The 25,674-nt window shown below is 33.5% G+C and overlaps 4 protein-coding genes and 1 pseudogene across 10 annotated transcripts; 1 reads left to right on the top strand and 4 right to left on the bottom strand.

Moving 5' to 3' along the window:
* Positions 1-729: 729 nt before the first annotated feature.
* LOC120150659 (probable serine/threonine-protein kinase At1g54610) lies at positions 730-4,783 on the bottom strand. 4 transcript variants are annotated; one of them, XM_039163302.1, is made up of 8 exons: positions 4,624-4,783; positions 4,054-4,447; positions 3,270-3,554; positions 2,843-3,160; positions 2,271-2,498; positions 2,039-2,139; positions 1,334-1,448; positions 730-1,092 (listed from the first exon to the last, which is right to left on the bottom strand). In XM_039163302.1, the coding sequence occupies exons 2-8, from the start codon at positions 4,417-4,419 to the stop codon at positions 748-750; spliced, it is 1,758 nt and encodes a 585-aa protein (XP_039019233.1). In that variant the 5' UTR covers positions 4,420-4,447; positions 4,624-4,783; the 3' UTR covers positions 730-747. The 4 variants fall into 4 exon arrangements, with proteins under 4 accessions (XP_039019233.1, XP_039019234.1, XP_039019235.1 ...); XM_039163303.1 differs by having other exon boundaries at positions 730-1,089; XM_039163304.1 differs by having other exon boundaries at positions 1,334-1,442.
* Positions 4,784-7,861: 3,078 nt separating this feature from the next.
* On the bottom strand, positions 7,862-13,251 carry LOC120150356 (acyltransferase-like protein At1g54570, chloroplastic). 2 transcript variants are annotated; one of them, XM_039163047.1, is made up of 14 exons: positions 13,246-13,251; positions 12,361-12,544; positions 12,143-12,194; positions 11,921-11,976; positions 11,620-11,778; positions 11,384-11,491; positions 10,725-10,831; positions 10,507-10,628; positions 10,111-10,219; positions 9,797-9,930; positions 9,272-9,641; positions 8,979-9,092; positions 8,810-8,895; positions 7,862-8,171 (listed from the first exon to the last, which is right to left on the bottom strand). In XM_039163047.1, exons 1-14 carry the CDS (start codon positions 13,249-13,251, stop codon positions 7,871-7,873), a joined length of 1,908 nt encoding a protein of 635 aa, XP_039018978.1. In that variant the 3' UTR covers positions 7,862-7,870. The 2 variants fall into 2 exon arrangements, with proteins under 2 accessions (XP_039018978.1, XP_039018977.1); XM_039163046.1 differs by lacking the exon at positions 13,246-13,251 and having other exon boundaries at positions 12,361-12,874.
* A 1,603-nt stretch (positions 13,252-14,854) lies between these two features.
* On the bottom strand, positions 14,855-16,900 carry LOC120150363. 2 transcript variants are annotated; one of them, XM_039163056.1, is made up of 7 exons: positions 16,729-16,900; positions 16,486-16,696; positions 16,069-16,170; positions 15,731-15,795; positions 15,265-15,320; positions 15,130-15,162; positions 14,855-15,025 (listed from the first exon to the last, which is right to left on the bottom strand). In XM_039163056.1, exons 2-7 carry the CDS (start codon positions 16,689-16,691, stop codon positions 14,903-14,905), a joined length of 585 nt encoding a protein of 194 aa, XP_039018987.1. In that variant the 5' UTR covers positions 16,692-16,696; positions 16,729-16,900; the 3' UTR covers positions 14,855-14,902. The 2 variants fall into 2 exon arrangements, with proteins under 2 accessions (XP_039018987.1, XP_039018986.1); XM_039163055.1 differs by lacking the exon at positions 16,729-16,900 and having other exon boundaries at positions 16,486-16,722.
* Positions 16,901-18,746: 1,846 nt separating this feature from the next.
* On the top strand, positions 18,747-20,731 carry LOC120150640 (annotated as a pseudogene).
* Positions 20,732-22,945: 2,214 nt separating this feature from the next.
* On the bottom strand, positions 22,946-25,258 carry LOC120150639 (CAX-interacting protein 4-like). Of its 2 annotated transcripts, XM_039163282.1 has the most exons (4): positions 25,169-25,258; positions 24,017-25,082; positions 23,551-23,580; positions 22,946-23,061 (listed from the first exon to the last, which is right to left on the bottom strand). In XM_039163282.1, exon 2 carries the CDS (start codon positions 25,002-25,004, stop codon positions 24,033-24,035), a length of 972 nt encoding a protein of 323 aa, XP_039019213.1. In that variant the 5' UTR covers positions 25,005-25,082; positions 25,169-25,258; the 3' UTR covers positions 22,946-23,061; positions 23,551-23,580; positions 24,017-24,032. The 2 variants fall into 2 exon arrangements, with proteins under 2 accessions (XP_039019213.1, XP_039019212.1); XM_039163281.1 differs by lacking the exon at positions 23,551-23,580.
* Between the last annotated feature and the right edge of the window lie 416 nt (positions 25,259-25,674).

Here is a 25,674-nt window from a genome sequence, read left to right as displayed (position 1 = left end):
ATGAAGAAATACCGAGGTGTCTCTTAAAATTTTAAATTTTCAAATAATTTAAATATTTGTTGTATTTTTGACCCTTAAATTTCATAAGTTCTCTTCCAACATAATATCCTAGATCATCTCTACATAAGACAATTAAGCATAACACAAATATGGAATTGAAAAAAAAAACACACAAAACAATACGTACACAAGATTGCTGCAAAAATTATATATATATATATATATATATATATATATATGAATTATTATAAAATACCTTAAATAGAATTGTAACATGATATAGTGCACAGGTACGACATTAATACATGAGTTATCAGTTCTTTGATATATATATATATATATATGTCAAGAATATTAATTGAGGAATCTGAAAGTTACAAAGGACCACCAAGTTAAGGATATATTAGAATATGATTTCTTTTCTTTTCTAATATCATACATATATGGCCTCTTTAGTCCCAACAGTAACAAATGATCTGTTATATATATATATATATATATATATATATATATATATATTTGACAAAAAAATGATCTGTTATATTATATATATATATGCGTGAGTGTATATATACATAGAACAGTTTCTTTCAACCCTTTAATGCATTTTTAACAAAACAATATTCATGCTTCTATGACTGAAAACAAACAAGAACCTATTGACTATACCTGCATTGACTGTAGACACTGTCAGCGAATTCCATCGTCTAATTTCATAAATCCTTTTCTTATATACACTTTCAAAGTTTAAAGTATGCTTTTCTTTCCTTTAATCCTGGTATCACCACTTTTTCCGTTTTGGGATCCTGCTGAAGACTTAGATGATTCGTGTGAACCTCCGCCTGCAACATGCTTCTTTCGTCTTGAAGCACCAGTGTTGGCAGATTCGACCAATGGACCTGACCGAGTTTGGATTGGTTCTTTCAAATAAGTGAATGATGTAGTGCTGAAGGAGATATCCGGAGGAACAAGTGCAGGATCAATGCGATGTGATGCTCCTAACGGAAAGTCGAGAGCTGCATCCTGGTGTGGTGGGGGGAATTTATCGCTTTTGCTTTTTGCATTGGCGTGTGATATTAGGCGCCTTCTCTGCTTCAGAAGGAAACCCAAAATTAGTTATGAAGATTTTAACTATGTTGGTCACGGCTAGACCCAGAACTTCTCGTTGTAATCACAAGGAACGAGTGCAGGATCAATGCGATGCGATGCTTGTTGTTTGCTTAGGGGAAACACGGTATAAAAGAAACATGAAACAAAAAGAAAAAGGAGTGTCCATCTTTGAAGAAAATAAATGAGATAGCAGTTGTTGACAAAAGTTAATCATCCGACTTACATCAAGATTAGACCTAAGCTCAGCATTGGCTTTTGGAGCAGGGATTGCACTAGCACGATTGCGTGTCCTTGTCTTCCTTGCAGCATCACCCTCGGCTTTACCGGCCGCTCTGATTTTGCAAATTTAGATGTCACTGTCAATTACAGATAATATATACAGGAGATATAAATGACTTGATGCTTTCAAATGTATATTTGCATTTTCCTGTGAAATCGAGAGCAGGACACAAGTACGAGCTTCAAAAATCATAATGAAATATATTGAAAACTTTCTAAGCAGACAACCATGGGTAGAAAACAAATTCCCACGCCATTAACAGTGTGGTTAAAACTCAAATGGAACTAAACTCGAACAATACCGCTTTGAAAAATCCTAAACATTGCACATTTACACTGATCTAACCAACCAGCAAAATTCAAAGTTTCTCAAGTCATAACAAGTTCTATCATATACATTTAGTAAAGAATCATTTAAGACATTGCAAGTAAGATCCAGAAAGACCTGAATCTCCGTATCTGAACATGCAAACCATGTTCGATCTTTCCAACAGAGCAAGCACTAAAAGGTATCTCACATTCTTATGCATGTGTATAACTGAATATAACCTTTTTTCCATGACATTCCATCAAACTAAAACATTTCTTGAAATCTAATCTGCTAGCAGAGTTTTGTAAAACAGTCGGTGATTAAAGCAAAAGAATTGACCTCCGAGCTTCATCATCTCGTCGTTTTGCATCCATCTCTTTACTGGGTGGATATTTTGGGAGGCTAGAAGGTTCACAAGCATAAGGTTCCGTCGTGAAGAACTGTAGAGGATATTAAAATGGTCATTTCAAAAGAGCATCTCCACGATAAATCAATCGTTATAAATAAAATGTCAAAAAGATGCCAAGAATAAAGAGATGAAGAGAATGTTCATTGAAAACAAAGAACTCACTTCACTTCTTAATGCAGCGGTAGCAGTCGAACGTTCTGCTGGATCAATTGCAAGAAGAGTATCTATAAGGGGCAGCAATGACGGTGGGAAATCTTTAAATGTCTCCCTTATGCATCGTTTATAAGGCTCTCGAGGTTTAAACAAGGCTGCATTTGGCAACTTTGACTTCTTCCAGTATTCATCTGATGGTGAACCACATAACTTGTATATCTTATGTAATTGTTCCACCTAATTGATCAAAACATAAACAGTTAGCGGCAATAAACGGTAGTACAATTACACCAAATGTCACCTGTTCATTTTCAACATGCAAAAGAACAGAAAGAGAAAATAATGAAATATTCAAGATATGATATTGTAATTTATTGGTTGCAAAATATCACCCTCCAGTCAATATGATGTATGCCCTAAACACAGAATACAGCAAACTTTTAAGAAATTAAGTTAAACGAGAAAGTGAGAAAGAAATAACTTCCCAGATGAGCAGTGATGCCGAAATACCTTCCGGCTATAATCTTGCACAAAGATATAGAAAATAATCCCGAAAAACAGCAAAATGAATAAAACCCTACCTCTGTTCGACCAGGCATAATGGGTTTCCCAGCCAAGAGCTCACCTAAAATGCATCCCACACTCCAAAGGTCCACACCAACAGCGTATTCTGTAGCCCCAAGAAGAAGCTCAGGGGCTCGATACCACAGAGTAACCACCCGACTAGTCATTGGGTGCTTATGGTTAGGATCAAAGAATGTTGCCAGCCCAAAATCAGCAATCTTAAGCACACCTTCATCATCAATAAGAAGATTGGACCCTTTAATATCACGGTGAAGCACTCCCCGGTTGTGACAGTGCTCTAGTCCAGAGAGTAGTTGATGCATGTAACATTTAACCTACAATGGTATCATATATTTTAAGCATACTTCTTGAGTCACCACCTTGGCAAGGATGTAACCACAAATTTTACTACCAATTTAAATCACAAGATGAGTCGGGGCTAACCTGTGGCTCCGTAAACTTTACTAGCGGGCTTGCTGCAAGCCCAGCCAAATCATGTTCCATATACTGAAATACCAGGTACAAACTACACGACATCCTCGAAGTAACTAAACCTTCCAATTTTATAACATTGGGATGATCCAACCTCCGCAATATGAGAATCTCTCTAGCCATGAATTGCACACTTTCAGGTTCCAGATTATCAAACCGGACTTTCTTTAGTGCAACAATATTATCTGTCACCATATCTTTAGCTTTATACACATTGCTATATGTTCCTGAGCCAATCTATCATTAGCATGCAAATGTAAGTGTCTGAATCAGAACACCAATCCGAGAACCAAACAACATTGAAGATGATGTAACTAAAACCAGAGGCGACAAAATCAGCCATCAACATGCTACAAATTAAACAATGACCACAACTTAAATGGCACAACCAGTTAAATGCTCCAACATTTCAAAACAAACTACATTTTTTACATCATCATTCAATAAGGATAACATTGAACAAAAGAAAAATAGTGCACCTTATCTTTTAGTAAGGAAAGATAAGTATTTAAACCGAAACACCATCTTCAAAAATATCAGCATCGAGAACAAGACCAAGAATCAAACAGTATCCAAGATAATGTAAATAAAGTCAGCTGCTACAAAATTGACCATCTATATGCCACAAATCGAACAAAGAACACAACTAAAAGCATTTAACAATCCAAAGAAAACTACATTTTCGACATCATCATTCGACAAGTATAACATTGAACAAAAGCAAAAACTGCCCCACCTTATCAATCTTCTCGAATGTGTCGGCCCTTCGTGGAATCCACCCATTAAGGGCCTCTCCACATGCATCTGACAACCACGAAGGCCATCCAGCGGCCACCTGCTCTCCGCGCAAATGTTTCGGTATGTTACCAAGCCTTGGATTTGGCTTTGGTTTTCTCCTTTCCACCCTTTGTTTTCTTTTACCAATACCATCAGCTTTTTCCTCCTCCTGGGTACCCTCACTTTCAACCTCTACAACACTAGCATCAGTCTTCGGAACTGCAACATTATCTACTTCCCTATTGGATTCAAAATCTCCATTTTTATTCTTTCTGGACTCTGAAACGATCCCTGAAGATACCTCTCTTCCCAACACACACCCCATTTCTCAACATATTCTAATCTGGGTCTTGCTTTTAGATCACTAAATAGTAAACAGATAATTAGATACCACGAATCAAGGAATTGTAACAAAGCATGATCCAGTCACAAGAAATTGCCAAATGCACAGCTTAAACTAATCATTCAAACACACAGATAAGGTAGAATTCACTATGCAAAGAAAATCATAAAACCTTTCCCTTTTTACCGCTGTGAATTTGGGAGCTTCCAAATTTCAGGAAAAAGTGGGGAAACAATAATCTTGAAGCTAGCTAACTAAAAAGAGGTTAAATTTAATAGGTCTTAAGAAGAAACTTGGAGAAGCCAAATAAAAATGACCCGAAAGTATTATTATTATTATTATTAAGAAGAAGATACAGTTTTGGAGAGAGAAAGTGGATGAGATCTTGATAAAAGATTATTTGTAGAGAGAGAGAGAGAGAGCGAAGAAGAAGAAGAGGATATCTGGTTTCTTCAAGTGTTACTTTCTATTGGTTAAATGTATTTGGTTTCTTTGTTTTTAGCTGTTTGTATTTCTTCAATGCTAATTTGGGTAAACTACAATTTTCGTCACTTAACTTTACTCTCACTTCTATTTTATTCACTAAACTTTAAAAATCTTTATTTCTTTTACTAAACTTAATACATTATATTTTTTTAACTCCGCCTTTAAATAGTTAACGTCATTAAAATAATGTTGTTTTAAAAGAAACAAAACTTTTACTGAAACGATGTCGTTTTGCATCTATATAACAATACATTTATAACAATATTAGTAAGAAAACGACTGAGTGACAAAAAAACTTAATGTATTAAGTTTAGTGAGAAAAATAAAAATATTTTAAAGTATAGTGAGTGAAAATTAAAAATATTTAAAGTATATGTTGGAAGTTTTTATAAAGTGTAGTGTGAATAAATTTTATAAAATTTAATACTATAATTATTGGAATCTCTCTTTTTGGTAATAATCTAGAGATATTACAAGGTAGTATATGTTTAGAATCTTTCTTAGTCATTGACAACGTGCATACACCTTGCAGACGTAACTGTTTGAATTCAATACCTCTAATAAAAAGAACACTCCCTTTAATTACTAAGATCATTCTATGAATTCTGTATTAATCCCCTTGTATTAGTAAAATCAGATGCTTTTTAATTAAAAATAAGATAGATAGTTTTAATATTCTTAAAATCAGTTTAAACTGAAAATATATGATAACACATTTTATATTTTATATTTTAAAATTTGAATATGAATAAATTTATTAGTGGCCGGTATTTAGGACTAAATTAAGGTGAGTAATATTCAAGTTGATTATTATTTCATAGGATTTTCCACAAAAATATGGAAGAAAATATGAGAAAATCCTAAAGTTAAAGTGAATATTTATTTTTGTAAAGGCAGGCATGTTCAGTGGCTTGGTTGCTTTAATAAAGGATAGAAAGATACAATACTAACCATAACCATCCATCTAATCAAAAACCTTGTATCATTCCATCATTATCAGACGATTTTGATGGTAAATAAATTATTGTTGTTTCATAAAATCTTAAATTCGAACATAAATAATATTAGGTTGTAAGCGTTCAATGTTAAATAGTTGAGAGTTATTTTTAAATAGATATTACTTTATACTTACCCCAAATTAATAATAATAATAATAACCTTATACCATTCTTTGTTAATATTTAGTATTTAAAGAAAAAATTAACATATTTTCTTCTTTTTCAATAAACAAAACCTATGAATTTGTGAACTATACTTTTCTTTTGTGTTTTTTTTCCCTTAATGTAGACAACATGTAGTATCATGTTTATATGTTCAAAAACCGAAACCAAGTTAAGTTGATTATTTCTTGCTCACCGCCGTAAAGTGTTAAATTGTGACTGTAACGTAGTGTAAGATTTTAGCTAATGTTTTTTAAGGTTATCACGACAGTATCATTACATTCGCGATATAAAATCATACTTATTTTTAAGAAATAAATTATATCATAATGTATGTAATATCTATAACAGTGACACTGCAGTTAGAAATGAGTGTTCGATCGAGTCGAGTAAAAAAATTTCGAGTTATTTGAGTTGAAGAGTCTTATTTTATAACTCGAATTTAATTTTTGAATTTTTTTCGAGTCGAGTTTATAAAATTTGAGTCAAGTTGTTCGAGTTCCTGTTTAAATGTAATTGTAAATATTTATAATATTATGATACTATTTGATTCTTATTTAAACGGGTTTTTATAACCATATGTAATTTATATATTTTTTCATATTATTTTCATATGTGATATACATATATCATACAAAGTAGAGGGACTCCACTCAAGGTAAAAAATAAATTCTGTAACTTTTAAAAATTTCGAGTTCTATTTTATAACTTGATTCGAATTTGATTTTTTTCGAGTCGAGTTAAGTTTATAAAATCACGGTACATGCAATGATCACAATAACACCGTTATTTCCGCAATCAAGATAAATACAATGTTGAAAAACGTAATGGAAACCGCAATATAAATCTCTGATGACAAGCTGGGAGACAAACTCAAACTCACACTCATCGGAGCTGAGCTCTGTATTAAGGAATTACTACAACTAAAACGTACCGCGCTGAACTTCATCTTGTACTGATAAAGCTATGAAACAAACTCAAATTCATCGGAGCCAAATCCATAAGGACCATACAGAGTTATTGTGAACACAATCGATTTTATGTGGACGAGTAATTACTTCAGCTTAGATAAAATTGAAGGAATAATGTCTGTTGTAATGTTGTAGATTCTAGTATAATAAAGGTTTAAATGTTCGATATGATTGTTTGAATATTTAGTGATTTAAGATTATTAGAGTTTTGTAACCTAAATTTCATTTGAATCTGTTTAAAATTATACTTCTACTATTGAACGTTGATTAAATTTAAAAATTCTTGTTTGAATATATTTGTTGCTAAGTTGATTTCTTCTATAATCAAATAATTATCTATATAAATGGATAATCAGAATTAAAGTTAAAAGTAAGTCGAGACGCACAGTCTCATATCCTCTTGTATTCTTTTTATTTTTATCATTAGTAAAATAGATAAACTATATATTTGGTCACCCATCTATTACTTAATTGTTATTTTGATCATTCAACTATTATTATATCCAAAATCATATCTAACATTATGTTCTGGTCACTCACCGTTAAAAAATTAACAATGACATTGATATGATTTTTTTTATTTTTTAATATTAAAATAACATTATATTATGATGACACATTAATATCAACGTTAATTTTTTCAACAACAAATAATCAGAACAAAACCAAAACATAAGGTTAGAAAAAGTGATCAACCACGGCTACCCTACAAACACACCCATAAAAGAGAAAACCGGAAACCAGAAGCCATGATTAATTGTTGTATGAATTACAGAATGGAGATGGTGAATTCCAGGGGGGATATTTTTGTTTCCTTCAAGGCTTGAAAGAAGGAACTTCGTATAAAGGAGAATAGAAAGTTCGGTAGATCATTCTGTTAAATATGTTTCTAAAAGGGTCCTCTTCTCGCTTCTTTAACAAGTAATCAATACAGTGTTCAACTTCAGATTTTACCTGCAAATATACTTCACTTGCAGCTTCTCGATTCTTCACCAAATCATCTCTGCCTTTCAGTTTCATCGGTTTTCCGAAAACGAAGTAAATCCGGCCTGGAATTTTGGGTAACAAAGCTGGAATGAAGATCTCTTGGCTAGCAACCTCTCCTAGTGCTTTATCCCTGCATTTACACCATATTATCTATTCATCCCATTACTGGATAAATGCAACTTTTTTAACATCAAAAGCAGAGTTTTTTTATGTTAACATATGTGCCAACGATAATGCTAAACGAAATTTTTTTTTAGGTAAAGTACATAAAAAAAATGATTTTCTGATTATAAAATATTATTTTAATAAATTCATCGACCGTTAAAAGTTATAAAATGATCTTCCAATTATAGAGTGTTGTTTTGTTGAGTCCTTCAACTATTAAAAGTTATAAAATGGTCGTTTGACTATTCAATATGTCCCAAACTCGTCTTTTTCCGTTAAAAAATTAACAGTTGTCTGAGTTGGACGTTAATGTGCTGATTGAGATATGATAGTCGTTTGAGATTATGAGATCAGATTTTATCATAACTCAGTCAGCAAGTTAACGTCTAGCTTAGAACGCCGTCAATTTTTTAACAGAAAAGGACGAGTTTGGAACATATGAATAGCCGGTGATTATTTTATAACTTTTAATAGTCGGGGGACTATTTTTAACTGTTAATAGTTAGGGACTCAACAAAACAATATCCTATAATCGGGTACCCTTTGTCTACTTCACCCTAAAATTTTATAAAACAAATGATTGATTAGAGAGAGAATAGTGACCTGAATTGCACACCATCTTGAATGGCTTCTTTGATTTTGTCATTAACAATAGGGATTTTCATGTAGTCATTGTAATCAAGGAGCATCTGCTAACAAATGATATAAATATGGCTATACAACAATGAAATGATATCATATATATACATGGTTAAAAGAAACATGAACTTACTTGCACTATATCATCTTCTCCTACAACCCCAAATGGTACAATGGTGGCCCCAAACTGTGCCGCGAATCTCACAAATTCTGGTTGATCAGGCCAAAATAGTTTATATTGTTCTCCCTGCAATGAAGAACACATTGTTTGATCCTCATGAGTAAAGCAGAAATGCGGAAATCTTAAACTATTTTCGATATTCACAGTCCAACACATGGAAACCGCGATTGCAACCGGAATTAAAAACCTGGATTTCAGGTTCTCGGACTTGGTTCCATTGGATAAAGCCTGAAGCATATTCTCACCTTATGATGGAGGGCCTCACGAGCACCACCAGGATAAAGAAGTACATGGGAGTTTGCAGATAAAGCTTTGAAAAGTGATTTTGGTGAGACAGGCATTGCTCCCATCACTTTGAGCCAATCAGAAAAGTTAAATGTAGTGGATAATTTCTGGAAATTTCCCCCAAACAACTCGGGGTGCGACATTCCACGGATCATGATCTTCTTTTCTCTTAAGAATGCTTCTGCCAGGCAGTTGATTTCCATCCCCAATAACATATGGTCGCCAACTAACAATACGGGACCCTCATCCGGAACCCCTGCAAGCCCCCCAACTATCTTCCCATCTTCCATGGTTGAGAACATCGTTGTACATACGAGAAAACGTAAGATTCTGCAATCCAAGTGGCGGAAAATATCAGCTTGAAGAGTCCCAAATAAGGAGAAATGAATCAAATGATGCAACTTAAACAGGTTTCTCAGATATGTCTGTATGTTTATATGCATCTATACATGTATATTATCTGCATATATGGCTAGTGGAATTACCCTGAAAAGTCATCAAATGCACATTTGTATTCATAGATGCTGGGAGGCAGAAAATCTTTGATAAAATCATGCCTGCTGGAATGCCGGTATATGCAGGTACCTTTAATGATAGTAAGCAAATTTATGCAGTCTTCCTATACCATCACAAAAGAACATGTTAGTTAATTCGAGGTTATTCTGACTCACGAAAAGCTGAAATGGCATAGCTTCCGGTTTCTAACACATAAGATTGAATCAAAAGCAACAGAGATTCTAAAGTTGAAAAAAATAAAAGCAAGAAGGTGACATCATAGGATCTGATAGCAAAGACTTACAAATAAAAGGGCATGACCATTGTCCTTGAAGATGCGAACTATGCAATTTGGTAATACTTTCTTAAGACGAAGTGCTTCTTGTCGACTGGGAAATAGATGATCCTTGTCACTAAAGCACATAAATTTTTAGAAACAGATCACCAGAATATAAAAAACAAGATAGGAATCTCCTATGTTGAATGACTAATTTGTTCAGGGTGTGAGTATCGGGTTTGATGTTGAAGTCTTTCTATGTTTTTTCATGTATTTGAAGTCGCTAGGAGAGCCAATATCCTCATGCTCGTTTCTAAAAATGTGTGGGAAATCAGGTCAGACATGGACACTTGAAGCAAAACAAAAAGTCAGTGCAGCCTAGCCAAACCATATCAGACACTAGCCTGGAATCCGAGTAAAGACCTGGCAATCACTAATACTTCAGCTTTAACAGCATGGAGACGTGAATTAGTATAAGCAGAAGCCGATTTAAGCAGCTTTAACTTCCAAAGGAGAGTCTCCTTAGGTAAAATCTCAGGTAAACCCTGAAAATAGAGCAAGGAAAGCACTATTACAAGCAGAAAATGCCAGGAACAAACAAAAACAAATGATAAATCCAAGGAATCAAGAATGGTTCTTACAGAAAAAAAGGGAAGCAAAGCAGTGAGGTTACTAGAAACTTTCTCAAATTTCTGTGTGGGAAGAAGCCTAGCTTCAACACCAACTTTAGCCATTTTCAATGGTTCCCCTATTTCATAAAAACAGAAGCTGTAATCCGAATCAAGTGATTTCAACCTAACTAAAGTTGTCTATGTTGGTCGTACATTCAGCTTTTGTTGAACAATGGAACCTAAATTGAACAAAGCTAAGGATGCTGTAACAGAACAGCGGTTATATATATGATGCATGTAGGGAATCATGGTATTAGAATTTCATATCTGCTATGCATTAGAGTTTGTGTTACCGTGTATTGTGGTTGCTATTTCAACCAATTAAAGGGAGACTAAAATCTCAGGACTGGTTGGAGAGAAACCAAGTTTTCTTTATTATATATATATATATATATATATATATATATATATATAATTTCTGCTTAGATCTTATTATTCCATATGTCCCAGGATAGTCTATTGTGTAAGGAGAAAATCTATTCTAGAAAGAAAATAAATCAACAGAAATAAAATGACTGAAATCGGTTGTGACTGCCATAGTTTATGCTGAGATGGATCTGGTATGATGGAATGTAATCGCTTTTCAGGGAACTTAATTGGTGGAGGAGACTGCCACTGCTAACGCTTACCAATCATAAGGCTGAGAAGAAAGGGGATAGTTCTAACATGTAATCCATCAGGGAAAGCTTCCAATACAGGGAGAGATTGTTGCAGTTGAGAACTGGCAAATGATGTGGCTAAAATTATGTGAAAGAAAAAAAAACCCCATCAGGCTGACCTTGGCATTTCAGCAACAGAGTTCAGTTCATGAAGATTTTGAATTACTTGATGAAAGAAAGGATCTTCATTGTGAATGAAAACTGACCTGGATTTACTAATATCATCACTAAGTCAACACTCGGATTACGAGCAGCAACGGCAAGGGCTAAGCATCCTCCAATGGAGTCTCCCACTAAATAGATTGGACTCTTTGGATGGGAAGCATGCTCAATCCTAACAGCTTCTTCAACTAGTTTCACCAGTCCTTCGTATTTTAAAAAAGGTCGAATTTTTCAGACGTAAGAGTTTGATACGGGAATTTGCCAACACGGGTATATTTTAAGAAAATAAAGAGACGGATTAATATAGTTGTTATAGTCAAAGAAGGATCATAAAAGACAAAGAACCTTCAAATGGTGTTCGATCATTCACTGGAATATGAAGGCATTGGACTTCAAAAACCCTGCATTACTCAACAAAAATCTTCAATACAAATTGTTACTTCTCAAATAGTTATTGCTTGAACCAACTTTAATTGCCACCGTTGAAAGGAAACTATGGATGTTGTGAGGCAAAATTATCAGGAAAAATGGGGCATTAAGTATTCAACGTAGATAAAAATAACTTACTTTCCAAGAGGTTTATGGTGCAAAATGAGGCCCATCCCAACACCATCTAGCCCTACATGCATCAGATTTCAGAAACAAAAGAAGGAAACACACTTGTTTAAAGCAGTAAACTTAAAGTATTCATGACTTAGATGTGGGTCTCAAACATATATTTTCGACTTGAGTTCAAGGATATGATTCAAATACACAGAAAAAAAACTTGGGAAGTATAGACTTACCAGGTAAAAACAGAAGTAGAGGAGAATCTTTGATAGGGCGCCCACATTCAACAGGGCAAAACCACCTTGGTGGTCCACCGTCCGGCTTAATCATGTCCTTTGCAGCATCGATATAATCTTTCACAGTATTAGTTCCATAACCATCGTCCCAGAATAGTTCCAGTTCTTCAGAAACAATATTTTTCTCAGTTGTAGACTTGAAATTCCATTTCCCATCTTCAAGCACTGACCCTTTTTTCATTGCTTTCTTTCCCATCACAGGAACTGATCCACTCACAGAGACCCCATCAGATGACAATACTGACAAATCATTACAGTCTGATCTCTCAGCTCTCACTCTAAGACGAGGCTCCTTCACCCAAAAACAACTCCATGCCTGGAAATTAATAGAAAATGCCATCTTCCTACTATAAACTGCAACACCTTACACCCTTTAAACACAAATATCAACAGAGAAACTTATTGTAGCATTTTTTTTCAAGCACCAAAAGTGCCAGGTTTAGATCCTTTATTTGCGAGGCTCACAACATGAACAACTTTAAACCCAATGGGAACAACTAGTAACAGGGGTGGAATTGTTGAAACCCTTTTTCAAGGAAAGAAAACTGAAAAGAAGCACAAATAATGTAAAACTACAATGCTGCCTAAAACACTCTAACTGAAATCTATCACACTTTTTATACCATCAGAAATATATATATATATACTGAATGACAACATGAACTGACAGCAGAAGTGTTTGAATTGAATTCTTTTGGCAAAGAATAATTTAAGTACAAGAAATACAGATATTGTAGTGTGTGTGAGTTTTAATTGGATTTCCAAAATGGGTTGGGTGGGGGGTTTTCAAATGACCACTTAATATGGTACTGGTGTCGATATGACCACCATATTTTTAATTTTGGTAATATGATTACATGATTATTTAAGTGGTTTTCATGTAACCCTTTCCGTTACAAAATAAACGATATAGTTGATGTGGATATCTAACTCACCGTTAGTCAACAACAACCACATTAATTACGTGGTTTGTTTTGTAACGAGAGGTGGTTACATTGAAATCATTTATATAATTATGTGGTGATATTGCCAAAAATGAAAGTATAGTGGTCATGTCGACACTAATTCCATAATTAAGTGGTTATTTGAGTAGTTTACCCAAAAGTTTATATCATGTGATTACATTGAAGCCTCTTAAATAATTATATGATTATATTGTCAAAATTAATCGAAGTATGGAGTAATTGTGTTTTCATGGATTAGACAGTAGTTCCAAAATATTTTATTTTTCTTGTAGCAAACATTAAATATTTAGTATTTTGTAAATTTAATTTAAATAAAAATTATTACTAAACAATAAATTTGTGTTTGTTAATATGTCCACTACGTGTAAACGAAGACATGAGAGTCGGAGGGTCATCAAATGGTAAACGAAAAGACAAAACAGTGTGGTGATTGTTAATATAAGCTGAATTATGATTAATTTTTGGATGGGAATCAAATATTTCTGGGTTGATGTGTCTTCTTATGTATGAACCGTTTTTAGATTATCTTTTTAAAGCATCTTGAAACACCAAAACCAGACGTCGAAACCTCAAGATATTTATGTTTTAACGAAGATAGTGCAAACAGAAAATTAGATACGGATTTAATATGTGAATTTGTAGTAATTAGGAATTTTAAAGTTTATTTATATTTACCGTACCATTACCGTATCTCTACTATGTAATTTTGAATATTTCCGTTTTACGTATCAAAATCCGTCTCCGTATCTGTATCATTGCAACATAGTCCTCCATGGTACATCAAAACAGGTCGACCTTGATGTTCATTTTATTCATGAGAAGGTTCTTGCTCAGCAGCTCCTGGTTAATTACGCTCCATCAGAGCAACATGTAGCTGATCGGAATTCAAATGGAATCTAACCCATGGAAAGCTTTCTAGCGTGTGCTCCGGCAAACAGAAAGCTCACAAGTGTTTTAGACGCTTGTAAATGATATATGATTATTATTTATTATCACAATCTAAACTCGTGGTTATCTAAAGACTACAATTATCTGTCATAACTGCAGCTTTATTTTTGCCATTAGAGCAGCTTGGAAAATGCTTATGAAGAACATTAGCTTTTAAGCAACTGAATTCCATTTCAAGATAATACTGAAAATTTCATCTTCCAATATATTTATTAAACATATAACACTAGAGTTTCTAGCATTCATTAATTTAATTCTTCGGAAACACAGCTTTCAACATTTTCTTTGGAAATTTCTCTGCAATTTATGCCTAGATCATAAAAGTATTTCAGCATTTGCTTAAATAAATTTGTATGTAACTATGTATTTGTTTCTATATTTGCTCTGACTAGTTGTTTTTCTTTAACTATCCATGTCCAACCATACTCGTATCCGACACGCGTACCTAGGTTTGAGTAACATAGTATGTTTCACTAAAACAAGGCTTCCAATGTCCTGAATTGCCATACCAGTCAACTATAGATGACAAATTGCTGCTTAAAATCGAAAAGGCTATACAATGTATTAGATTATATGACTGCACAGATAACAATTAAGATAAATATAAGTGCAGCTAGTCCTAGTATTGCACCGAAGATCCAGAAAACCTTCTGGAGCAAACTCAGTGAAGTTGAGGTACTGCATCGTTTCATCTGCACCATTAACATGAAAAGAGATCGAGAAACCGATTAAGAGATGACTAAAACATTTGAAGCTTTAACTTGTTAACAATTCTGCTCAAATACGCATCAAATACCTGCACTTGGCTGGGAATTGATACATCATTAGCCTGCACAAACAAAGGAACAAACAAGGGTCCTTTCAGAATACATAAGCTCAAGGAACAATTGTTTTCAACAACAATATCTTACGGGTAATACTAAAAACATACAATAAGCGGTCGTAAAAGCTCTTGTTCCTCTTCAGACGGTAATGTTTTTGTTTGATCTGCAATTGCATGATGTTAAACTTAATCAGAGTTATTGACTGTTTATTTGGAAGCATTGAAAAGAGACCTTCCTAAACATCAGCATCCATGACATATGTACGGAAATAATGCAATATATCTGGTTTGTGTTTCAAGGTATGATAAGCTAAAGATCGGTGAGATTTAGTCAATCCCGGTGAGCAAACAGTTCATCAATCCATGCAGATTACAACATTACTCAGAGAAGTCAAAATCCTAATCGAAAATCTTATGCACACTAACAGTCCGATGATAGGATATTCTAATTCACTACACTAGCTTTTTCAAAGTTACACATATAGTTACATGCACAATTGCAAATACGAATACTAGATATTTGAATAACTATCACAAGAATTAACCATTACAAACCATTATAGATCGGTTCTACCTTGTACACAGTCGCCGATCATTTTTTTCAGTTCGTTGTTGTTTCCATGAGTTAAGCTTCCAGGCCTGCAAAGAAGAAGAACATTTCTTAGATAATTAAGTTCAAACCCTGCTATTTCATAACAAAACTTGATGCTCTCCTGGTATCATCATATTAAGGCTGCTCCTTCGAAACTGGGAAAAGCAGGAGCTCAGGACATGGAAACTCTGCAACATGAGAGGCAAAGGCTGCATACGATAGAGAATTGGCCATGTGCACCGGGGAACACCCTATTTATCGACTATGCTTTAGCCTTATCTAATTCAATTGCCCAAAATGAAAGATGAGAAAAACGATACCTGCTCGAAGTTGGTAAGGCAGACAGGCTAAGAGCCAATGCTTTGGTTCTTAGCCGCATATCCGACAACATCTTCCATCGATAATCGATATCTTCATCCGTTCTGCAAATGTACTGCAGCAACAGGTTACTTATGAAGCAGAATAAGAACAAATTCAGCACATAGTTTATCTTTTCAATTGATAGTTCGATACACATATATACACTAGAGAATCAACCAAACGGTCCAAATCCTCGACAAAGAAAGGTAAAAGCATCCGTTAGTTCTGAATACAAGCAGACCTAATCGATTTAAAAGTCAAGTTACCATAAAAAGCAGTATAACAGTAGGAAACTAAACTGGTCACCAAAAACAAGCAATCTATAATAATAAAGTGTAACTGAGAGAGAGAGAGAGAGAGAGAGAGATGAAACATACAAAATTGGTTTCGAAGGAGGGTTTCTAAGAAGTGATTCAAGTCTATCAATTTTGATCCCAGATTCCAAAAGCTTGGAACGAGAAGAAATGTCTATAACACAATTTTCATGGGGTTTCAGAGATGGGTTCTTGTTGTTTACTCTGTTTTCTATGTCTTCCACCAACTTCAATGCTTCTTCGGCTTCCCTCATCCATGCATCCCCCATTAAAATTTGCTTATACATCTTCTCCAATAAACCCAAACTTGTATCTTCCCCTCAAAAGTAACAACAAAGCTTAAAGAAACTAAAAATAAAAATAAAAATGAAAAAGTAACAATTTTTATTCAAAGGAAACAATAACAGCTTGCTGAATGAAGCAACGACTGGTCTAGTCTCTTCATCTTACTGTAAGAAAAGACTAAAAATTATAATGGTATTGTCCCACATCAGAGGCAATTTTGCAGAATTAATTATTTTCCAATTAAGCTTCATTTTATTTTGGTATTGGATTTATTTAATTATTGTTAGCCAGCTAAGATCATCTGCAAGAGGCAAGTTTTTTAGTCCATGGAAAATCATATGGTCTGCATTTATTTTCTCATGTGAAGACAATTATAATAATCAGTTGAGAGAAAATGACGGTCTCTGTTTGAGGAATTAGGGTACTTCTACTGTAGCGGGTTAAGGAAATGCGTAATTCAAAATGTTAATATCTTTTTAATATTTTTTTGTAAAATATTATTTAAAATATTATTTTTTTTATTAAAAATGTTAATTTCGTTAGCTGATTTCTGGTAGAATTCAATATGAACATTTTAGGTAGAAAAAAAATAATGTTTTAGAATTCAATATTAACATTTTCGGTAGAAAAAATAATATTTAGGTAGTATTTTACCGGAAATGTTAAATATTTTAGGTAGTGTCCAATATTAATATTTTCGATAGAAAAATAATATTTTAAGTAGTGTTTTACTGAAAATTTTAAAAAAAATATTAATATTTCTTATAGCACATTTCCTTAATCGTATATTAAAATTGTCATACCTCAAACATCCATGAGGAATTATAATATTTGATATCCTCTCATGTTGAAGCACTTTATAGGTTTGTTCAATGGCACCAATGAAACTATTGTTATTTTCCACTTGTTTCAAATGAAACCATCATTTTCTTTAGGCTGCCTATAAAGTGAATAATGAATCCGCTTAATCTATGTTTACAATAATATAACAAATATGAATACAGATAATGGATATTCAAATATTAATATCGTCATTCGTAATGAATAACAACTACGATATATAAATTTATAATATTCGAACTTAAAAAAATAATAATAATTAAAAATTTAAAGAAAATTATACGATGCTCGACGAGTATCGGTGAGCACCACTAACGATGAACATTGTTGAGCATCATTAATTTTATTTATAAAAATTTAAAATTCTAAAAGACTCAATGTATAATTATAAATTAATTAAAAAATTTAAGATAAATTATTTAAAATAAAACATTAATTACATTATTTTTATAATATTTTTTAACAATATTTGGATAAAATATAAACCCTAAATTAAAAAAACATTAAATATTTTTAAATTTAATTCTATATTTATCTAAATTGCCACAGGGGATAAGCAAAGTCGTATTCATACAAACCATATTTTTTCCATAAATAATTAAATTAAAAACCCTAATTATGTTTGATAAATAAAACTCTAAATGCTTATCCCTGCGACAATTAAAAACCCTAATGTAAATATAAACCTTAATTATGTTTGATAAATAATAAGTGGCAATTACCACATTAATGAAAAAATATCTAAGATTTTTTTATTCATGGGTGGGTATTTAATTTAATTATTGTTAAAAAATATGAAAAATAATATAATTAATATTTTATTTTATACAGTTTACTTTTAAAATTTTAATTAATTTATAATTATACATTGAGTCTCTTAAAATTTAAAATTTTTAATAATTAAATTAAATTAATGATACGGTACTCATAATTTCAGCAGTAATCGTCAGCGTGACAGACTAACCTATAATTTAATGCTTAATTTTTGAAAAAAATATAGTATTTAAGATGAATGGGAAACCGGTTTTACCGGTATGAGAGCTGTTGAAGCGTTCATTAGCTCCAAATCGAGCATGCAACTGAAGGACCCGGTAAAAGGGTTAAAAACAAATAAAAGGTTTTTTTTGCATTTTAAATTTCAATACGACTGTATAATCATTTTCACCAGCCATTTTATTTTATTTTTTTATTTTTTTTCTTCTAATATTTACTTTTGGAATCCGAAACGGCGGGTATCTCAGATCGTCTTCATCTGGTTTTCCACTTTTCCTTTTGCTTCAGGTGAGTTCTATTTGCTTCTGTTTGGTTACCCAGAAAGTATAGGAAACAAAGAACGTAGACAAGAAACGACTAGTTCAGGTTCCGGTTTTACTATGAATATGCACACTTCGTTGATTTTTAATCTAACTTTGATTCACATTGTGTTAATATTGTAGGAATTGTATGTATCCGATTTCATTTTAATTAGTTTAGAGGTTCTTGCTTGGAATATTTAGATAATTTGTGATTCTTTAGATTCTAGTGACTTGGAAGCGTGTTCAGATTAGCTGATCATGGGTCGAATAGGGTGGGAATACCAAAAATAAATTTTTAGTCTTTTCCCATTTCTAATTCATTTATTAATGAAAATTATTAAAAATGTGATAATTTATGAATTTATAAAGGGATTCTCTTCTCTATTTTAATCATAATACTTTTTATTTTTTAATAATTTGTTGTGATGTAATACTCAATGATGGACTAAAACTGTCATAAATTATACTTTGTATATATCTTTGAATTGCAATATTCCGGTGAATGGAGATTCATAAGCGTTACACTTACATCATCGCTCATAACTGATTCAGATAATGCTTGTTGAATTGTGATCTGCATTCCTTATTGTTGTGATGTTGATCTAGTTCTGATGTTATTTCAGCTGGTGATACAATATGGAAGATGGTGAGGATATTCAACCACTTGTCTGCAATAATGGAACCGGAATGGTCATGGTATCATTTTACTTTCATCTTTTTCTAAGGGTTTGTCTTTAGATTTATGCATAATTTCCCCCCTAATGATTCATTTTGTTCTAGGCTGGATTTTCTGGTGATGATGCTCCAAGGGCCGCCTTCCCTAGCATTGTGGGTCGTCCACGTCACACTGGTGTGATGGTTGGGATGGGACAGAAAGATGCATATGTTGGGGATGAAGCTCAGTCCAAGCGTGGTATTCTGACACTTAAATACCCTATTGAACATGGTATAGTTAACAACTGGGATGATATGGAAAAGATTTTGGCATCATACCTTCTACAATGAACTTCGTGTGGCTCCAGAGGAACACCCAATTCTTCTCACTGAGGCACCACTCAACCCGAAACGAGAAAATGACCCAAATTATGTTTGAGACTTTCAATGCTCCGGCAATGTATGTTGCTATCCAGGCTGTTCTATCACTCTATGCCAGTGGTTGTACAACTGGTAAGCCAATGAGTGCACATGACCTCATGGATAAAATTTGAGCTAAACCATCTCAAATTCAAATTTACACTTCGGTTTGTTTTTAGATTAATTAGGGAAAATTGGTTGCTATTTTTCCCCATTGGCTCTTCCTATCCATGTTTTGATTTAATGATTTTCATAATGATCATAACGTCTTACTGATCTAATGCCTAAAGAACTCTGCTTATTTTTCATGTGCTAACTGTTCTCCACGATACTGTATGTAGGTATTGTTCTGGACTCTGGAGATGCTGTGAGCCATACTGTCCCTATTTATGCTCTGATGAAAATCTTGACTGAGCGTGGTTATTCATTCACAACAACAGCTGAGCGTGAAATTGTGAGGGATGTAAAAGAGAAGTTGGCTTATATTGCACTTGATTTTGAGCAAGGTGATCACCATTGGCTCTGAGCGTTTCCGATGCCCGGAAGTCCTTTTCCAGCCTTCCATGATAGGGACGGAAGCTGCTGGCATTTACGAAACCACTTATAATTCTATCATGAAGTGCAACGTAGATATCAGGAAGGATTTGTATGGAAACATTGTTCTCAGCGGTGGAACTACCATGTTCCCAGGAATTGCAGACAGAATGAGCAAAGAAATCACTGCCTTAGCCCAAAGCAGCATGAAAATTAAGGTGGTGGCTCCACCTAGAGCTGGGTATACGGGCTACCCGCCCGTGTAGCCTGCGGGTTTTGAAGGTACGGGCTTAAACGGAACGGTTTAAAAAGCCCTCAATCATAAACGGTCTTGAATTCTAAGGCCCTTGGCCCGTCCATTTAACCAGCGGGCTAAACGGGCTTATCCGTTTACTGTTTACTGTTTATGTGAGAGAGAAGTTGGGGAGATAGAGAGAAACGGCGGAGAAGGGAAACAAAAAAAAAATGAGGCTATGGTTTCTAAAATTTTATAACTGCGTATATATAATATAAGTTACACAAAACAACGGATTTTAGGGATTTAGGTCAACCATGACAAATTTTAATGTGCTAATCATGTAAGGGCTACACCCACTTTTGAATTAATGCAATATAATCCTCAAATATAGTTTATTATTTTAATTTTGCATTCTAAATTTATGTATGTTTTTTTATCACTGCCTCAAGTTTTATATATTATTTGCATATTTGCGTATTATGTTACTTTACCTTTTTGTTTATTATATTTATACATGGTTTAATACTTTGATTTGTTTTTTTTTCTGTTTTTTAACGTATATGTATATAGTTTTTCTTATCGTTTCTAATCTTAGCTATAGCATGCATCTTTCGCGGTACTAATGACATTTACATATCGTGGTCGGAGTGCAGATGTGGATTGCTAAGGCAGAGTGCATAGGAAGTGCTTCTAGTTCTTCAGAATGCAAGAAAAGCTGTTCAGCTCTCAAGATTTTGATATATTGTTGTTTCTCTTAATTTTTCTGTTTTTCTCCTTATTTTCTTAATGTTCATGTTGTTGAAACAGTGTGAGACAATGGACGATAGAGTTCAAATTGGTTAATTTTATTTTTCCCTCGGCAGTTGTTGAACATTCAATTTCCTGCTGGTGTATTCGTGGTTACTGTCTATTCTCATTCTTTTCGATTTTAAATCTCAGACTACAACTAGAAAAAAGCACTCAAACTTGTTCAGTTGAAGTCGATTTTAATTGGTAAATTTTGAGCTCAGTTCCCTTGCTTGAATATTTGTGAGTTTAGGATTTAGTTTTGAATTTTTTACTGTCTATTTCCATTCTTATATTCTTTTTTTTTTTAGAATTTTGGCCTCCAACGTTTCACTTTGGATCAAAAAGCTCCCTCTATATATGAAAAGTATTAATTAACACACGATTAATACTTTAAAATAGTAGTATTTTTAACCTAAAATGAAAAGTTGATGGCTAAAATACCATAGAAAAAAGAATAAGGGACCAAGTGATTATTCTGTAAAATTTTAGGGGTCTTTTTGTCCTAAAATAAAATATTGGAGGCCAAAATGCTCCAAAAACTAGAATAGAGGACAAAATGATCATTTTGGTAAATATTGAGAGTTAATTTAGCATTAAAAATCTTTTAATTTAACCACTTCATAACTCCGTCACAAAATTAACGACAGAGTAAAAAAATCAATTTATAAAGTTGAGTGATTGAATTAAAATTTTAAAAAAATACAATGAATAAAATAAGAATGATAAAAAACCAGTTATTAAATTGATAATTTACCCTAAATAGTATTAAGATGTGTGTCATCATCTAATACCACGTGTTAAGCTAGATTCAAAAGGGATTGGAGAGATCTACTATGTTAGGGGATGATTATTTTCTCCGTCGGGTTTGGACGCATAATATTGTCAAATTATTAAAATTATTTTAAATAAATATTATTTTATAATTATCAAATATTAATAAAAAAATTATAATATCAATTAATACCATATTTAATTTAAACACCATTTAAATTAATTTATATAATGTCTAAAATAGATATTTTATTTCTTAAAAATATTGTTTGATATTTTATTTCTTAAAAACACTTTGATAGTAATAACAAAGACTTCCCTTGCCCTCGTTAATTTATGATTGCAAAACAGCTCCAATTACGATTAGGCTTCTAGCTTAGTATTAAATAATCAGTCGCTATATGTTAATTGTTCATTATTTTGTCTCGATTATAATGCGATTTTTCAAACTCCAAACTCTTACTGCCAGATTGTCCCTCTCAACATTCCCAGTAACTGCTACAAAAAGATGCAAAATGATACCCAAATCTAATAGCAACACCTTCAAAGAACAAGCAATTGTCCATGACAATCTTATACTAGTATCTGATGCCCAACACAGGAGATTGAACACCTCCTCAGCCTTATTCACAGGGCAATTCAACACAAGACATAAAATACCTCTGCAAATTCTTTTGCTTCTTTTTGTTCTTGTTTCAAAGAAAAGTTTACATGTTCGAAATATCACGCACCATAACAGATAACTTATAGAATCTTGTCCACCAGAACATCAACAACTTCTAGCGCAAACATTATACCCACTCCTTTGAATCCCTGCAAAATTGACAAAAAGCACAATTTAAGATGTTATCCCTTTCAAAAGTGGCACAATCTCGGTTTTGAAGGAATGAGTCACAACTCATCGCCAAATAAATCACGTCATAAACAATATGATTGAAGATTTTTCAGCCATCGACCTTACCTGGCAAGAAAGATGCTTAATAGGTATTTAACAAGCAAAATGAAAAGTAACACACGTTGATCTATAAATTTTACCAAAGAATTCCATTGAAGAAAAGGAAGAAGTGATATATTCCACATTATTTGATGCAAGAGAGGTTTCCAAGCAAAGGATAGCTAGAAAATTAGGGACAATATACAAATAAAAGTAGCTCTACAAGGATCTAGTGATGTGGGACTGATGGCATTGAGTTATTGATGTTTCCAAAGCCAATACAAAGATAAATTTGGAGGTCATTCAAGGGAAAATGAAAACCCAAGTAATTCAATCCCTTTCAACATCTTGCAAGGCAAAGCTCATACCTCCTCAGTCCTCACTTGAGACCTTCCCAACTGAAACGTTCACATTAATCGTTTGATATCAGTAAAAGTAGTAAAGCCTCGATCAAACACTGTTTTCTTCATCTCTTCTACTTACTAATTTGTTGACATACATGTTTTGGTGTTCCAACATAAAAATATAGATTATACCAAAATTGATGAGCAACTTTGAAATCATTCATGCAAAAAACCCCACCATTGAACCTATAGCACTGAAAATACCTTTATCGAGTTCATCTTAAACCAGGCCCAATATCGGTAACTTTTGGAAGCAAACAATCACTTGGAAGAAACCAAAAAACCACAGGAAAAACTAGATAAAAGCAAGTTCCAAATGCACCTTTATATGTTATGTAGTTAACTAGATAGAATATTAAATGTAAACATAGTGCAGGGGTAATACAGACGAAATCATCAAAAGTTTTGAGGACTGATGAACAAGTATTACCTTTTTTAACAAGCCTCTACTCATCGTCTTCATGATGGCGTTTCCTGCTCCTTTTCTCAGACCTCTTTGCACGCCTTCCAACCCGTGAATCATCGGAACCACTAACATCAGAACCGGAGGGAGATTCATGCCTATGGCTGTTTCTCCTATGCCGTTTACCAGAACCGTCTGATACATCTGAATCTGATGATTCAGAATCATCAGAATGCCTATGACTTCTTCTTCTCCTCTTCTCCTTCCTACTCTTTCTTTTCCTGTGACGACGATGATCATTCTCCTCATCTGAAGATTCATCCCTCTTCTTTCTCTTCTCTTTCCTCCTCTTCCTCTTACCTTCATCCTCGTCATACGAATCACTAATTCCTCCCTTCCTACTACTCCTTTTCTTTGACCTCCCTCTCTTCCTTTTCTCCCCATGATCTGAATCCGAACTATCATCCTCATCACTCTTCTTCTTCTTCTTTGAAGACTTCCTCCCTTTCCTAGTAATCTTCTGCCCAGATCTTTCAGCAATAATCCTCTCAATCTCCGAATCCACAGCAGAATCCGAATCCTCACTCTCCTCGTCCTCGTCCTCACTCTCTACCTTCTTCCCATTCACTTTCCCTCCTTTCAACTTATCCAGTCCATTAAGAACCGCAGCCTGGATCGCTTCAGGATCTTTCTCCTTCAAACTTACCAAGTTTTTACACTGAAAAGTAAGGTGCCCAACACGCCCACATTTTTTACAAGCTCCACGAGCCTCATCGGCGTTTGAACCAGTGATTCGAGCAAGGGCTAAAAGCCCTTGAAAGCTAGCATATGCGTTTTCACCATCAGGATCAGCAGCGGCAGTCATCGGAGTCGATGAATTTTTGGCATCATCTTTATTAGGCGCATAAGGGTCATACCCAATTGCACTTTGCCAGATCCCGTGGGTTTGTAAGGCGGCGCTACTATGCACCCGGTTGTTCGCCGGCATGCGAACCCTCCCTGCGGTGGCCGGCATCTTAAAGCGATTATGATAATACCCTAATTGATGGAATCAAGGGTTCCTTCTGATGTTAATAGGGAAATTGAACTTCAACTTGTGAAACAGAAAAACACACAAACGTTAGTGTTTCAAATTAAAATTAGAAAAGTTTGAATAAATATAGAAATTGGGATTCTTACCTCAAACCTTTGGAATTGATAATCGAAGAGTTGGCGAAAGAGAGAGAGAGAGTTGGGATTTCGTTGAGGATGTTTCCAAAGCTAGGTTTGTTTCTTTATTCGTTTATTAGTTAATTTCATGGTTAAAATAACCCTGTAACGATTAAATTAGATTAAAAAATCGAATTTTAGTATTATAAATAAATTAAATTAAAAAAAATATTTTTATAATAAATTTTAATAATATTTAATTAACTAATAAATCAAATATTAATATTATAAAAAAATCAATAAGATAAATTGAAGTAAAGTAAAGAATAGGATTCTAAAAAGGGAAAAACATATATTTATTGGGATAAATTGCATCATTCGCTCAGGTTCTCACTCATATTTTAATCAATAAAATTTAAACATTTTTAATTTAATCACTTAATTTTCACATTACTTTAGTTTTAGTCACTATAATTTATTTTTTTAATAATTTTTTGTGTTGCTCTCCCGGTTCTTAGGACTTTGTCTTGACTAAT

This window comes from Hibiscus syriacus, unplaced genomic scaffold (genome assembly GCF_006381635.1).
Source record: "Hibiscus syriacus cultivar Baekdansim isolate YM2019G1 unplaced genomic scaffold, ASM638163v2 tig00111022_pilon, whole genome shotgun sequence".
NCBI classification, from domain to species: domain Eukaryota; kingdom Viridiplantae; phylum Streptophyta; class Magnoliopsida; order Malvales; family Malvaceae; genus Hibiscus; species Hibiscus syriacus.
The sequence above is the reverse complement of the archived record's forward strand: the minus strand, read 5'-3'. Positions and strand labels throughout refer to the sequence as shown.